This window comes from Heloderma suspectum, chromosome 3, assembly GCF_057233095.1.
Source record: "Heloderma suspectum isolate Gila_16-S chromosome 3, 16-S_ref, whole genome shotgun sequence".
Taxonomy (NCBI): Eukaryota; Metazoa; Chordata; class Lepidosauria; order Squamata; family Helodermatidae; genus Heloderma; species Heloderma suspectum.
In genome coordinates this window covers 181,630,337-181,645,722 of record NC_139460.1, presented here as the reverse complement: position 1 = coordinate 181,645,722, position 15,386 = coordinate 181,630,337, and the positions used below count along the sequence as shown (strand labels likewise).

The window sequence follows — 15,386 nt, the reverse complement described above, 5'->3', positions numbered from 1 at the left end:
TTATATATCTTGTACAGCCCTGCCTTCCACCACCCCCAAACCTACCCTCGATGCTTTTTGTTAGGTTAGTTAAGTGGGACACATAAGGCTCCAGGTCAGTTGACTGCTTGCTGAGTCACACAATCCTCTTTTTAAGTCAGCTGCCCACATGACCACATCCCAATGGGATTGTGAGGCACAATACAGATTCTCCAACACCACAAGAGCCCATACATCAGAGAAGTGTACATGTTTGGCAAGACTACTACTAACTTTGTCACACACCCAATATGCTGGTTCAGAATAGCCTGGGAGCCAAATAACTGTCTAATGTAAATACAATACAAGTTTAACACTCAGTTTATGTAAACTCATTCAGTAGTAGATCCTCAAACTTACCCTTTTAATTAACTGGTTTGTGAGGTTCTGTAGCGTATTCACAGTGTATGTTTTCATGAGGTGCATAGCTTTAGAAAGACATTGTTTAAACTTTGCCAAATATACAGGATAGTCCCTAAAGTTTGGCTGAAAGAGAAAAAAAGTGTTTTAAAGAAGCTATCAAAAATGTTAAGGGCTTAGAAGGGATCTAATGGATTTCCATGCTTTGAGCTGAAGTAAAAATTCCCCAGCAAGTTCATCAAGGTTTCCCCTGCACCAAATTAAATGCACACATTTTAAGAACCTGAATATCCATAATTTATTCCAGTAAAAGGAAACACTGTTAAATTAAGAGTCCTTATCTCTCAAAAGAGGCGAGATGAAATGAGGAATGATATGGAGGATGATTCCTTGAAATATGGACTGCAATGAAGAATGAATGGAGATGGGCTTAGAAAGCTTACTAACATGGTTGGCAGAGTTCTGTGCAAATAAGTTCCTAAACTGTAATACTGGTTTATTGTCTATCATCATATGCCATTACAAGTAAACAAAATACAAACAATAAAATTTTTGAGAGTACAATAAATAAGTATAAGACTGATTTTAAAATTCCAACATGACTAGCACAAAGCATGGGCAGCAACAACATTTAAACAGCCTCAAAGACATTGGTGATCTCTCAGAAAACTCACAAATCTTCACTGCAACAGCATCAAGAGCTACATTATATGAAACTTTTTTATGAATATCTCTCAAAAGAAGTATCATAATATTTTGTACTGAACTGTATGCCAACTTCGACAGATGATGGGACAGAAATCTCTCTCTGTGAGACTTATACAATGGGCAAAATAGAAGATGAAAGAATTTGCCCTACCGCACACACGCATTTCCTCTGTGCTATAGGAATTCTTAAATTTCTACCATTCAGAGTATGATGACATGCTTTCCTTATTTGTGGGAGTGTCAGATCTCCCAAGTAGCTGGGTCTGATATTTTTTTCAAAAACTGTACCAAATAATAAACCTATATTTTATACCAAGAAAGATGCATTCAGAAGTTGACTAAGCATACAATTTTGCATAGTATCTCTTTAACATACACATTTATTTTTATGACAAAATACTGATTGCCTCACGGCCACTGAATCTTCCTGAAATATCATCCATATATTTTCAAGCTATTTTCTATCATCATGCAGGTAGAAACTTAATAGAATTCTTGTTGAAAGAGAAGACAGATCATTTAATCCAACCTACTATAACTAAGCAGGGGCCACCCAATTCACCCTACCAACTTTCACCAAATGGGATCCCATACAATTCAGGTTACAGTGTGCTGTAAGCAAGGAAGAGATTATGTGCAGTGGAGTATTCTTATTCATTTTAGAATTAAAGCTGGGTTTCACAGAAGCCAAGCATAGAATCTGGAAAATGCTAACAGATTTTTTGCAACCGGAATGTCATAGAATGGCTTTAAAATCTGTGTGCAGTGCCTAAAGGCACCATGACAAATGAGCCCTGCAGGGTTTCCAGGGAGCAAGGCATCAGCACTCCTGCACAGAACCTTTCCAACGTTGAATATTCCTAGTCCCTTCTGTCTACCATTCAAGTCTCTATGCCCTTACTCTTTTGACTCCTTGCCTCTCCCAACCCAAGACCAGCCAAAACATATTTTGAAAAGCAAAATATACTGTACATTTATTTTGTCTGAATAATTCAATATAGGATTTGGATTTCTTTGATAAGGGATATTATCCCAAGTACATGCATCTCTGGTTCCCTTTAGGCATGAACAAGCAATAAATCAGAAAAGAACACCAGACCATGAGTCAAGACACAGAAGGAAAAAAAAGATTCCCAGCTTTGCTATAGGTCTCTAGTAAGTAACAAGAGACAGTGGAGAAACAGAGAGACTGGCATGGAGGCATGAGTTCTCTATCCCACTGTCACTAGATTTCCTCAATCTAGAAATCAACGATATACGGGATTATGAACCATATAAAGTAATGTAAATGGTGATAAAACTAAGCATGACTTACATGTGATGAAATATATGTAATACAATCATCAAGTCTTGCCAGCATAGGGATGAAGCCATCACTGTTTACAGATAATGTAGGGGAATTCAGTTTCTTGGGGAAGGGGAAAAAAAGTCATATAAGTATCAATAAAACACAGCAAAACACCACTCCATTCAATACTATTCATTACATGACTTATCTTCCAGTTATTAAAAGAAGAATCAAGGAAACCAATTTTAAACAACATTGCCTGATTATTCTGTTCTGACTTCTTAAACTTTTAAAACTTCTCTGGAATTTAAAGTTAAAAATAAATAAATAACAGCAACTCCTACCCTCACCCTTTTCACTTCTTATTAACATTTTAGAACTTTTAGACAAGTAAGAAACTGACAAACCATGGGACAGGCTAAAATGGGCCTGGGAAGAATCATGCCAGAAATCTGAGGCAGGACTTCCACAAAGCTCAAGCCAAAATGTTCTGGCTATAACAAAAGAAAGAAGGTTAAACAGAGCTACTCAAGAAGGGCTTTGGGAGAAGCCATATCCAGTGCTTGATCTTCAACTAGTCCCACTCGGTTTACTGCACTTGGCCATGCACAGAGGCAAATGTGACACCCTATTGCAGCCCTTCAAAAGCCACAGAGAAGTAGCAATTTGCTCAGAGACATGGAAGTTTTTCTGCAGTCATTTAAAGCAAATACTTGAGTTACTAGGAGTATGAACCATACCAAGACACAGCAAAAAATTGGAGCCCTCCTCCTATCACCACCACCTCTGATGAGTACAGCTACCACCACTCTTTTAGTTCTTTCTCCAAAAGGACTATAAGCTGCCTTCAAGCAAAGGCCTTCTTAATACACCTTCTTAAATATGTCTTTGTTCTCAGCAATACTATTAATCATAAGCCAATAGTTCTTTTCTGTTCACAGATTGATACTTCCCTTACATAATTTATTGCCTTCAGCTCTGAGATTAATTTCTAAGGGCACATTTAATGTTTGAAGCTGTTATTGTTTGTGATTTATTCAACCCTTATATTGGGATATGTTCACATTTTTCACGTATTATGTGTTCATTTGTGAATCCTTTGAACCCTGTATGGGAAATGTTCTCAATGTCTTTACAATATATGGAGGAAGAACATTGGTAATTTAGGGCGCATTTCTGTTGAGTAGATGCCCAAACAGTGGAAGCCTCCAAGATCAGAAGATTCCAAGTATCCTATGCCCTGCTGGGCTCTTGCCAGCAGGGCAGGAGTAGCAACAGGGCAGGAATAGCAATTTTTTTTGCCTAACCATACGCCTTTGCTGTATTTGTAGCTAGATGGGCCTCTGAGCCTGTCTAGTTGACATGCACTACTGGGGGTGGGATGGTGCTTGGGAGGTCTTGGACCCGGTGGATCAATGGTCTCTCCTGTCCCCACCCCGCCTACCAGCACACCCCAATATTTCCCTCTCCTTCCTGTTCCCAAGGTTGGAACTCAGACCTTGGATGAGGTGGCTGGGAGGGGCAGGGGAAGTCCCCACTCAGATTCCCCCTTCCAAGGTCATAGCTCTGTCTAGTGCCTTGGAGGGGGAAATCTCCAGCAACCTGTGGCCCCTCCAATGTTGCGTTAGGGCCATAGTATTGTGGTCTTAATGGCAGCACCTGATGAAGTTCAGTGAAGCAGGATATTATGAGATGCCCATATTGCTTTTTGCTGTTTTTCTTGACAATGTGTTTTCTTTTAAAAAATGTACTTATCTATTTAGGAATTTAGAATTCATTGCCTTTCATTCCAACATTATATTGGATCTCTTGTTGGGGTTAATTGTTATCAACCTTTAGGCATTGTATACTGTATTTATTTCATGTAAGATTACACTTTGTAATAAAATGTATATATGATTTTTGTATACACAACAGAATCCAGTGGTTTAACTATATCAGCTGTGCGTTTTTAGTCAGCAAAGGAAACCAGCAAATTAAGGCATTACCAAAAGGCCAGACTTGTTCTCCTCATAAAAGATCAACTTTTAATTCTGACAGCCAATCCCTTGCAATGTTTATCTTAAGCCACAATGCCCAATCCTATAAAAATATATTGTGAAAGGAGCTGATCAGTGCACAGATATACATCCAGTGCCTCTGTGTTATCTTTAGCCTCAATCACCCTCTGTTAGGATGAGCCAGGATCCTGGAGTTGAGCCAAAAAATTGAGGATGAAGAACAAGTCAGAGTGCTGAAGTCAAAGAACCAAACATGCATCAGAGCTGAGGAAAAACAACTAAGAGTCGTGTGGCACTCCAAAGACTAACCAATTTATTACAGCATAACCTTTCATGGACAAGAAGTGCAGAGGGTCCACAAAAGCTTATCCCATAATAAATATGTTCATCTTTAAGGTGCCACCAGAACATTTCTTGTTTTTGCTGCAATAGACTAACATGGCTACCCCTCTGGAAAGAGTTGAGAACAACCAGAAACCAGGAACTGAGGATAAGCTATATGTCAGCACCAAAAGGAGCAAAGCCAAAGAACACACAGAAATACACTGGAACCAGGAAGTCCTTGCTGCTCAAGCAAGGGCTCAGCCTCCTGTCTAGGAGGGTCCAATGGCCAGTTTGAGTGGGTGGGGTCAGTTCCAGGGCTTGAGAGTACTTGGCTGCCTAGGGCAGGGGAGGGCAGACTTCAGGAGCATGGGATCTTCTTTGTGTTTTACAAGAACCCAAAGATCCACCAACTGGAGCTAGGTGCAGAGACATATACTTAGAATTAAAGAACATGGTGACTCCAAGCAGCTGCCAAGTGAGGACATGAATTTGTTTTCAGGGCAAGACTTTGGGTCAGAAGTCCAGCACCCCACTAAGCAGAATAAGCAGGAGGGCACCGTAACACAGCAGAATTGTCTTGCCACAATTCAAAGTGTAGTAATTTCGCTATCTAAAGGGGGCGGGGGTGATCAAGATCATTAAGTTAAGACTTTAAGGGAGCAATCCTATCTAGATAGTTGCCAGCCTCTGAAATCAGAGGCTGCTGACTATCCCATGCAGGGTAGCTGAAGCACAGAGGGGATCATCTCCTCTGTGATCCAGCCGCCCTGCATTCTTGCCTAGATGGGTGAATTAACAAAATCAGTAAGGGTCTAATCTGCATGATCCTTTACTAGAGCATCCCTAGATTGACTCCAATATTGCTTGACAAATTTACATATCCACCATATATGGTAATAATTACCCTCTTCTATTTTGTATTTCCAGCACATTATCTAAAGTTCCACCAATTGAGGTGTAATGTACCATCTGATCATAATCTTAAAACAATTTTCCTGAAAACTGACACACAAATTCATTATTAGTATTCCAAAATATAATCCCATATTCAAATGATGTGAAGTGTGCTAAACCTTGCCCCGGAACTAACACTTTTTTTTTACTTGTTTCCAACAATGTATGTTTACCTAGATTTTATACAGTCTGGATAAGAGATATTTTCAAATTAGAGATAAATACCATTTTGAAAAGAATACATTCTCTTGACTAGTTGGTTTGAAACAGATCACAGGCTATCTGAGCTAGGGTTAAACTTGAGATAATTATAAATGAACCTCAAGCTTGTACACTCTCCCACCTACTCCTTCTTTGTGTGAGAGAGCAAAGATGTGGCATATCTTGATATTCTGGTTTTATCAACTAACTGATTAGAAAGTGACACAATTCTGAGTTTGTCCATAACAGGCAACTGCAGTTTGTTCTAAAGTGAAAGCTCTCTCTCCCACTCTTGCAAGTGAAGGGGGGGGGGGATGCCCAAGATGTATGCAGGCTTGTTCATGATAATCTAAACCATGGTTTAGATGATTATCAGAACACTATCTAACCTCCCTGTAATATTCATGCATTTGAAAGGCAGCTGATTACTATTTTATGATTTCATTATATGTCCAGGACTAAATTGCAGATAAATAGATCTTTTTACATGCATATGTTATTGTACCTCCACATTTCAAAAAAGTTTAACATTTAATTCTTATTAAGTGTTTTGGTTTCTTTACTTCGTGTGTTCAGCATGCCATTTCAGAGACCATTTTTTCTCTCTAATAATTTCTTCCTTATGGAGCCTCTTTTTTTCTTTTTTTTTCTTTTTCAGTTTCAGTGCCTTTTTAGACCCATGTTCTGTCAAACTCAGGGATCTGTTCAACCTCCTCCCACCTTCAAAATTCTCCTTCCTCACAGCATTTGCTTTTAAGATCATTGGGAATACAATCTCTGTACCCTTCAGGTGTATAGTACTCATAGGCTAATCCTATGTGTGTGTTAAACAATGCCCCCCCCCGCCTACTCAACTGATTTGCCATCACAAAATTATGAGCTTTGACTGCAGTTAACGGGGTCATTCTATTTCTGCATTAAACAGCTGTCCCCTGAGGTTTATCATCATCCCCTCCTATAATTCTAATTTAGTTCTTTGGGTGCTCACTCTTACGTAGCCAAAACAGCAGCAGCCATGTACAGGAGGGAGTTATCAGCAGATTTGGGGTAACCCCAATGTCTGCAGACGTACAAAAAATCTTTAGAAAAAAACTAAGGGGGGAAATCCCCACCCCACCTCCAAGCAGCCCAAACACTGAGTGTGCTTGGCAGCAACAAAATGCTGATCAAAGCAAAACTAGGGGTTATAGAATGGGGTGGATGAAAAGAGGATGTTTAAACACTACAAAAATGCACATGAAATAAGAGACATGTTAGAGCAGGAATTCCTGCCCGTGATATAAATTGATGCTTTTTCAACCCCTCAGCCACAGACTCAGATAACACAAACACACTAGGGGTAGGCTGTAACATTTTGTTGCGGGGCTCCACTTGCATAAACTAATTCCAAACTCAGAGGGAAAATATTGTTGCTTACGTAGTCAAATGGCATCGTCCACATACAAGAGGGAGGAATTAGCAGGCTTGGGAAAACCCTGAGGTTTGCAGAAGTACAAATATATATATGGGGGCCAGGGCTGAACCTAAGGCGGGGGGAGGAGAACCAAAACAGCCCAAAGAGGACTGAGCACACTCAGTGGTGACAGAATGCTGACTGACAGTTGGGAGGAGGAATGGAAAACCTGGGGTGAGGGGAGGAGAACAGACTGTAGTGGCCGGAGTCCTGACAAGGAGCACTCCACACTGCAGCATTCAATTGTAAGTCCCAGTTGCAGCCTCTATTTAAGAGAAACACCTCCCTCCCCACTTTATTTTTTTCCATTTTGTAGCACAGGCCAATAAACTAATTGGTCATTTATCCAGGGGTATAAAATTAGCTCTAGGCTTACTTTCAAGAATTACCTTGCAGCAAAGAATATGGAACATAGAAGGCTGCTACATTCTGTCAGATACAATTTATTTAAATTTAACACCAGGAGGCTAAGCTTCTACCAATTCAGTTTGTATGAGACACATGACAAGGAATAGGGGCAAGAGGTTTCAGTTGCAGCAAGTTTGGGGATTTTTGTCATATAGCATGCTGTGGAAGGTGTGTTAAGATTTTATTCATTTATTACATTTATATCCTGCCTTTCCTCCAAAGATCTTCCACCACCATTTTATCCTCACAACCACTCTGTGAGATGGATTAGGCTGAGGTATCGTGACTAGCCCTGGTCATGAAATGAGCTTCATGGCCACATGGGTCTCCCTGGGCCTAGTCCGACACTAACCACTACTATTGATTTTGGTCAATATTTTTATTAGAGTAACAGAATTAATTTTATTCATGTTATAATAAAACTATTTTCAGTTAGTTTGCCTATCATTATTTATGTTTTTGATAATTTGAGTATTTGAAAATGGTCTCATTTAAATTATTAAAATGGATGTATATGATTTTATTGTTCATAATGCTGCACCAAAAAGTCTTCATTTGAAAAGTGTTTGGCCTAATAAACCACATATTTTCAGTGGCTCTTGGAGGTTTCCTGCTTTGATGTTTTTGAATACCAAAATAAATGCTTAACACCACGATCTTATACATGTTTAGTTGAAACAAAGTTCTACTGAGTTCTATGTACACCTAACTCAGATTTTTACTGGACTGAAACCTTAGAACAGCCTCCCCAACCTGGTGCTCTCCAGATGCTTTGGATTACAACTCTCGGGATTCCTAACCACTGGTCATGCTGGCTAGGGCTGATGAGAGTTGAAGTCCCAAAAAAATCTGGAGGGCACCAGGTTGGGGAAAGCTGCCTTAAAATATTAATTATTAATCAGGACATCCAACCCTTTTAATTGTTTCCAAAGGAGCAGGATGACTCTTAAGTGGAAGAAGACTGTTGGTCTTTCTTGTTGTCAACAATACTTACTGTATGAATATTTTCCAGTTCATTAAAATATGATAGTTTCTGATGGATATTTTCTGCCAGGTCCACAAGCTCTGACTATTCAAGAAGAAAATAAAAGATTATTAGGAGGCAGCTAGGAACAGGCTAACACACTCTATGAGGTCCTGAGTAGCCTCTTAAGAGTCATGGTTGATCTACAGAGGTAATGAATTAATTAATAAATAAATATTGCAAGTTTGTTTATATTTCAGCATATTTCCATATAATGGTATATACTGGCATACAAAGATACATGATGGAATTCTACAGACATATATACTTAGTAACATATTTGGTGAATCGATTATTTCTATTAAAGGAGGACACCTTAGTCTGAAGCCATTTGCTACAATGGCCTCACATAAATTTAGATTAAAAACCTTCTTTAGATTTCAGTGTAATTATTTTGAAAAATTTCTTTAGAAGTATTGTGCAAGCCCAGGGTTCAGGACAGAATTCAATAAATGCATGAAAGATACAGTAGTATTACTTGCTATATTTTTGTTATACAAACAGGGCACCACCAGTGAGAAGGCTATCTCTAGTAATTACATACCTGCCTTACCTCAGAGGTGGGGGGGGGCACTCAAGAGGAGAGCCTCTTAAGGTAGGCTGATACGGGATAATGCATTGCTTTACGTACCTTGGTCCCAAATTATGTAGAGCTTTAGAACACCAGCATTTTGAACTGTGCTCCGAAACAGATTGCGAGGCTGAACAACAGAGTTCTTAAAAGTACTGATGAGATGTATCCCAATGACTGGTCCAAGTTAACAGCCATCAGTTATATAACACATTTAAGAATTTCATTAATAATCTTTAAAACATTCCTGTAAGATAGGTCAGTATTTCCATGTTGCATGTGGGAGACTGGGGCTTGCCTATAAGGTGGCCAGGATGGGGGAGAACTATTCTCTGTCCAGGGGCTGGATTCCTACCCAGACCAATCCGGTGGGCCGGATGACGTCACGAGGATACAGTCCCACCCCCTCCCCTTACATCATGCCCTGCACCCCACACCCATTTTACCTTTTTCCATCCAGAGAGAGGCATGGAGCTTTGTCCCTCTGCATGGAAAAAGGGACTCGGCTGGTGCACGGAGGAGCAGTTCCTCCAAGTGTCAGCTGAGTCACACGCTGGCTTTGCCTGCTACTCGGGACGGTGAGGGAAGGGATTCAGCTGGTGGAGTCCCAGCCTCAGAATCCCTGCTGTTATTTCCAATCACTCTCCCTGCCCTAGAGAAAGGAAACAGTCTTTATCTAGCACTGGGAATCTCCACAGAGGAACCTCAAGCCAGATTCAGAACTTCAGTAGGCCAGAGGTTCCCCACCCCTGCTATAAAGCCCATCTGAGTACATGCCAGAGGTGAGATCTGCAGTGGAAATGTCCAGATTTTTAGCTATCACCTTACATTAGCTATGATCTATATTCAGATGCCTGTTTCTAGCCATTTACAGTTGGAGAGTTTCTTGCATAAGAGTAGGTGAGAACAGTGAGTGTGTGACCTAGAATGAGGAGATTTGGAGTGGTGTTCAAAGTTCCCCTGGAATGACTGTGAATGGAATTTGTGTTTCAGTTACTGGAGTTCATGTGTAATAATGCTTCCATTTGCAGTGAAGTACATCAAAAGCTTCTCAAAATAACGTATTGTGCTATCCCAATGCTTAAAGTAATGTTTCTTATGTTAAAATTACAATTTCCCAAAATAGGGAATTATTTTCAGGAGATGGCTGGGGTGTGCTAGAGAACGTTGCTTTTTAAGCAGATGATCAGGCACTCAATATGCATATAAGGAACTAGAAGGAACCAAAAAACAACCTAGTCCAGCTCCCTGCCACTTATCCTGTTTTCCAACATGGCATTTACTTGCCTAGGTTTATCAACAAGCAAGTTTACATGCAGCTTCAGAGACTTCATACCAAGATTAAGTAATATTTTCTTGTGTGTTTCATAGGGAGCTCTGTGCAATTTACAGTAATATTTGGCATTTATATGGCACTTTTGAATGTTCAAAGGGCCCCTCTTGCATGACCATGCTGTAATCCTTACAAGAAACCTAGTTATTGTCATTACTTCCATATTGCTGATTTTGGGGAGCGGAGGTTAAAGCCACCTTGTGATTAAATGGCAGAGATGAAATTTGAACCAGGGACTTCCCAATTCATTGGTCAGCCTCAGTTACTACACTGTACCATCTCTGACATTGTTATCCATGTCTACAATTCAACTGTGCATGGTTGCAGATTTCATCATCTGCGGAGATCAGTTAACAGCTCCGTAAAGAAAATCTCCCTAGTAACCAACACCAAATGGGGAAAAAAACAATTAACGTGGTTGCTCAAGGGCCTAAAAATCTGACACTGGTATTTAGGGATTTGAAATATCAATTCAGGTATATACAGGTTTGGGACTTTTAAAAAAATGGAGTTGTAGATGCTTAGGAAGTTGGAAGTATGCTTTCCAGAGAAGACTGAAGTTACCTGCTCTTTCAATAGCTGTTCGCAGGCTTCATGAAGTGTTCCTGTTTTGGTTGAGACAAAGAGATATTGCTTCTGTAATGACTCCAGGTGCTGAAGAGCACTGTTCACATCACTCAATATAGCATCACACTGCTCTTCAAATCCAGACAAATAAGCCCTTGTCTGCCTAGAGAAATAAAAGCATGCAATTAAATACGACATATATTTTTTGTACTGATGGAAGGATTCAGCAGAACAGCAGAACAAATATGTGTGGTTCCACCTATGTGTGTATATCTGATATTATAGCTGTATGGTTGTTCTATGTGTGTTATGGTTTGTGGGAAGTTCAAGTATTGGGATTGGGTGGGGAGGGTGGGAGCAGGACGGAAGGGAGGATGGGGTCTGTTAGTTTAAACAGAGAAATTCAATAAACTTTTAATAAAAAAAACAATGGAAGCTCTCATGCCAGGCAGGATCACTGTGCGGGTATCACATGCACATTTATGAAACACCACAGATGTTACATCAAATGCTTGCATTGATCCTTCAAGGCACAAATCTGCTCTGGTAGTTTCCATACTACTAGTGAAGGACTCCTAAGGAAGGAGCCAATACTCTTTCTCTAAGCAGACTTACTGCTGCCTGATGCATTCTGTGGAGGCTAACTACAGAATGCTCCTATACAGAACTAAGCAAGGTATAAGATACAATTAAGGTCTAAGAAACAATTAATGCTGCAATCCCATACACACTTCACTGGAAGTAAGCCCCATTGAACTCAATGGGATTTACTTCTGAGTAGACATGAATAGGGGTGTACTGTAAAAGACTAAAAAAGAATGAAGAAATATCTCTCCATATTATATTTGCCAAAATACTGGCTGAATCTTTAACTAGAGTAATAAATGACCATCTGGCAACAAGAATAATTCCAGAATCCTGGAAGGAAGGAAAGATTGTTGTGATCCATAAAGAATGGAAAGATCTCACTCTTATATCATACAGATCAATTTCTCTATTGATTTTAGAATATGGATTACAAAAAAAGTTTATGTCTACATTAGATAATTGCTTAAATACAACCCTCGTGAACTGTACATATCTTGATCAAACTGAAGTTGCATGAATATTTAACAGAAACAAAAGAAGCAACTGTCCTTGCCTTTCTTGATCTGGAAAACTCTTTTGATAATGTAGACTTTATTGTTTGAAAGTCTGGATTTGGATCCTCTCAGAAATTCATACAATATATACCAGTGGTTCTTAATGTTTAATCTGCTACCACCCACCAAGTACACAGCATCATCATCAAATACCCCTCAAACCATAACTACAAACTTCAGATATAAGAACACAATTCCAGACTATACAGCTTTATTCATTTATAGATAAATTACATATTACTCCCTAGATAAGTTATATATTTCTCCTTAGTTAATTTATATATTTCTCCCTTGTCTTTCTTGCTATTACAGTGCCTTCTCTTGTTTCTTTTATGGAAGTTCACCATACATTCCACTTGTAAATGGATGGAGTATCCTTTTTAGTTGTTTTCTGCCCCAAGTGGGGAACAGGCATTCCTGTTTTATTCCTCTTTACTGTGTGCCATTTTTTTAAAAAGAGCCTGCAGGACAAATCTAGGATCTGGAATTTTATCCTCAGGCAGGGTGAACAGTATACAACAACTCTTGTCTACTGGCTATCAAAAGCCATTGCAAAAGGGGAAAAGGGGCTGCCTAAAGTCCAAAATGACCCTCAAAGTTCTGAATGCCCCACAGGATTTGTAAATTGCCTCTTGGGAAACACTGTTATATACCAAATCCAAGAGCAACTGTAATGATTAACGGTAAATCTAGCACAAAGTTAACTTTATCTAAAGGTACTTGGCAGGGTGTTCCTTCTCTGCATTACTTGCGATACCCTCGGTACCTCTGGCAATTTCGATACATGAAAATAAAAAAGGGGATCAAGGGAAATACCAAATATGGAGAAATGAGGTTTCATTTAGTCACTTCGATCTTATTGATAATGACAACATTTTATCATATTCAGAAGCCAAAATTAAACCTGGAGGTTTAAATGCTCCTTGGTTTGAACATTTTCAAAATCAGAATTTTAGTATTATTTTAAGGGCAAAGGATCAACTAAGAACTCACAATGTTGAAAACCATCTCATAACTAAAGAAAATTAAGCCTGTCAACATTTTATTTTGTTAGAATAAAATTTGGATCCAGAACAGGTAAAGGAGTATATGGTAAAGTAGGGAAAAGATATCAGGGATAATATTCCAATGCACATGTGGAAGCATTTATGGATGAACAGTCACACTTTTTCATTAAATTTGGACATAAGAGAGAACTGTTTTAAAATGTTAAAACAGACAGAGGATGAAAAGAAATCATAATAGACACTGCAAGGCACATACATAGGGTTGAAAGTTCACAGAGGATGTTTAATATTTTAGCACTGCTGGATGCTGTGCCCTGATAGTCAAAATATGACGAATGGAGAGAAATACCTGTACTTCACCCCTTCATCTTGGTCCATCTGGGTATGGAGTTGATCAAAACATGAGAAGAACTACAGCAAAGAAGGGAAGAGCTCACAAGTCATTACAATGATCACACCACATGAAAAAAAAGGAAATGGCATATTTTAAATGCTTAAGAACAACTGCCTAGTAGAAAAGTACTCTACACTGCCTCGATCACCATCCACACCACACTCCTCATTTCGCCTCTCACACTGCTCCTACCCTCTGCTCTGCCCAATTATGCCTCATGGTTCAGCTTCTCCTCCTGGCCATATCCTGGAACTGCAGACATAGCTGAACATGGACAAGGACACAGGCTCCAAGGAAGAAAACATGAAGCAGACATATACATGCAATCAGAAAGGCCTAGGATTGTCAGCCAGAATTTTACTTGTGAAATCTAACTTGTACCCTCTTGCCAGCTGCTGGGGCTCTGCAGAGCAGGAGGGAAGGAGGCTGGGGAGGCCTGGAGGTTCAGCATACGTTGGTCTCCCCAATCCCCTCCCCACCCACCAACATGCCTCCTTTCCCTCTTCTCTGTCATACATTACTCAACTTGAGTAATCAGTCCAAAGTCAAGGAAAACGAAACCAGATATAGGGACTTGCTGAAGAATAGTCAGAGTCATTCTGGGTTTGAGAGTAAGCAGAGTGGGGTCCAGGAGCTGGCAGGAACATTTTCGGCTATGGATGAGCATCAACAATTGCTTCCAGCACCTGAACTGGGTTTGAGGCTTGTCTTTTATACAGAGGCTGATTGATAAATGAGGCCAGCTGGGTCGAGCTGCAGATGTCTTCTACCTGCCCATGTGCTGGGCCCCTCCCCAAACACTCTCAGGCTGAGGTGCCCTGTGTCTTCCTCTATCCCAAATGGAGGCACAACACTCTTCGAGGTCACCTTTGTAAACCTGGAGAGGCAGCCAGCACAGTTCTTTGCTCTGGTTGTGAGGGGGAGGGGGCAGGGAGCTCGGATTCTTGGCTCCAAGGTCAGAGCATTGTCTCCGAACTTTGATCCAGGAATCCAAACTATCCTATGCCCCCCTCCAGACTCTGTCTAGCGGCCCTAGGACTCCTCCCCAAACATAATGTATTAATCTCTATTTCAGTTTCAAATTTCTCCCTTCTTCTCCTGCTTCAGCTCCACTGTGCAACCTACTTCGCAAAACAGGTTTTTTGGGAAACTCACATACTCAAGAATGCTATTCTCATGTTCACTAGGTGCAACAAGGAGACAGGGAAAACCTTTTGTTTCTAGGGCAATGGTTAAGTAGGCGAGAGAAGAAACTGTCCTGTGTGAAAGGGCCCAGGGAAGAAAATAGGAGAGGGGTGGACAGCGATGGAGTAGAGGAGGAAGTACGAGGAGATGGATTGGAGTTATATCCAAGAATGCAATGAAGGGTTCTAATATCCCTCACCCAAAACAGTTGTGTCAGAACAACCTTTGGATATATCATCCTTTTTTTTCTGCTCAGTGTAGTACTCAATAGTGCCAAAGTAGCTTGAAACTTTTGCCCCATTTTTGATTTGGAATTGAATGCTGGGAAACCTGAAGATAGCCAGATAAGGAAAAAAGATGTGAAAAAGGATCATCCTGGGACTCAAATTATTTTTCACTGACACTCTGGGTGCTAGATGCTGAGTACCCTAAGAGCAGAAAGAGAAGTG

At 40.1% G+C, this 15,386-nt stretch overlaps 1 protein-coding gene across 5 annotated transcripts in view; it reads right to left on the bottom strand.

Annotated features, from left to right (window-relative positions):
• Positions 1–15,386, bottom strand: part of COG3 (component of oligomeric golgi complex 3) — a 100,550-nt gene that overhangs the window by 67,497 nt on the left and 17,667 nt on the right. For 4 of the 5 annotated variants that reach the window (XM_084845129.1, XM_084845130.1, XM_084845132.1 and 1 more), the window contains 5 exons: positions 13,708–13,769; positions 11,207–11,372; positions 8,709–8,783; positions 2,402–2,494; positions 379–504 (listed from right to left, as the gene is read on the bottom strand). In XM_084845129.1, the coding sequence (XP_084701255.1) occupies positions 379–504; positions 2,402–2,494; positions 8,709–8,783; positions 11,207–11,372; positions 13,708–13,769 (522 nt within the window). The remainder of the gene's footprint in view (positions 1–378; positions 505–2,401; positions 2,495–8,708; positions 8,784–11,206; positions 11,373–13,707; positions 13,770–15,386) is intronic. The other variant, XM_084845131.1, reaches the window with a different exon arrangement.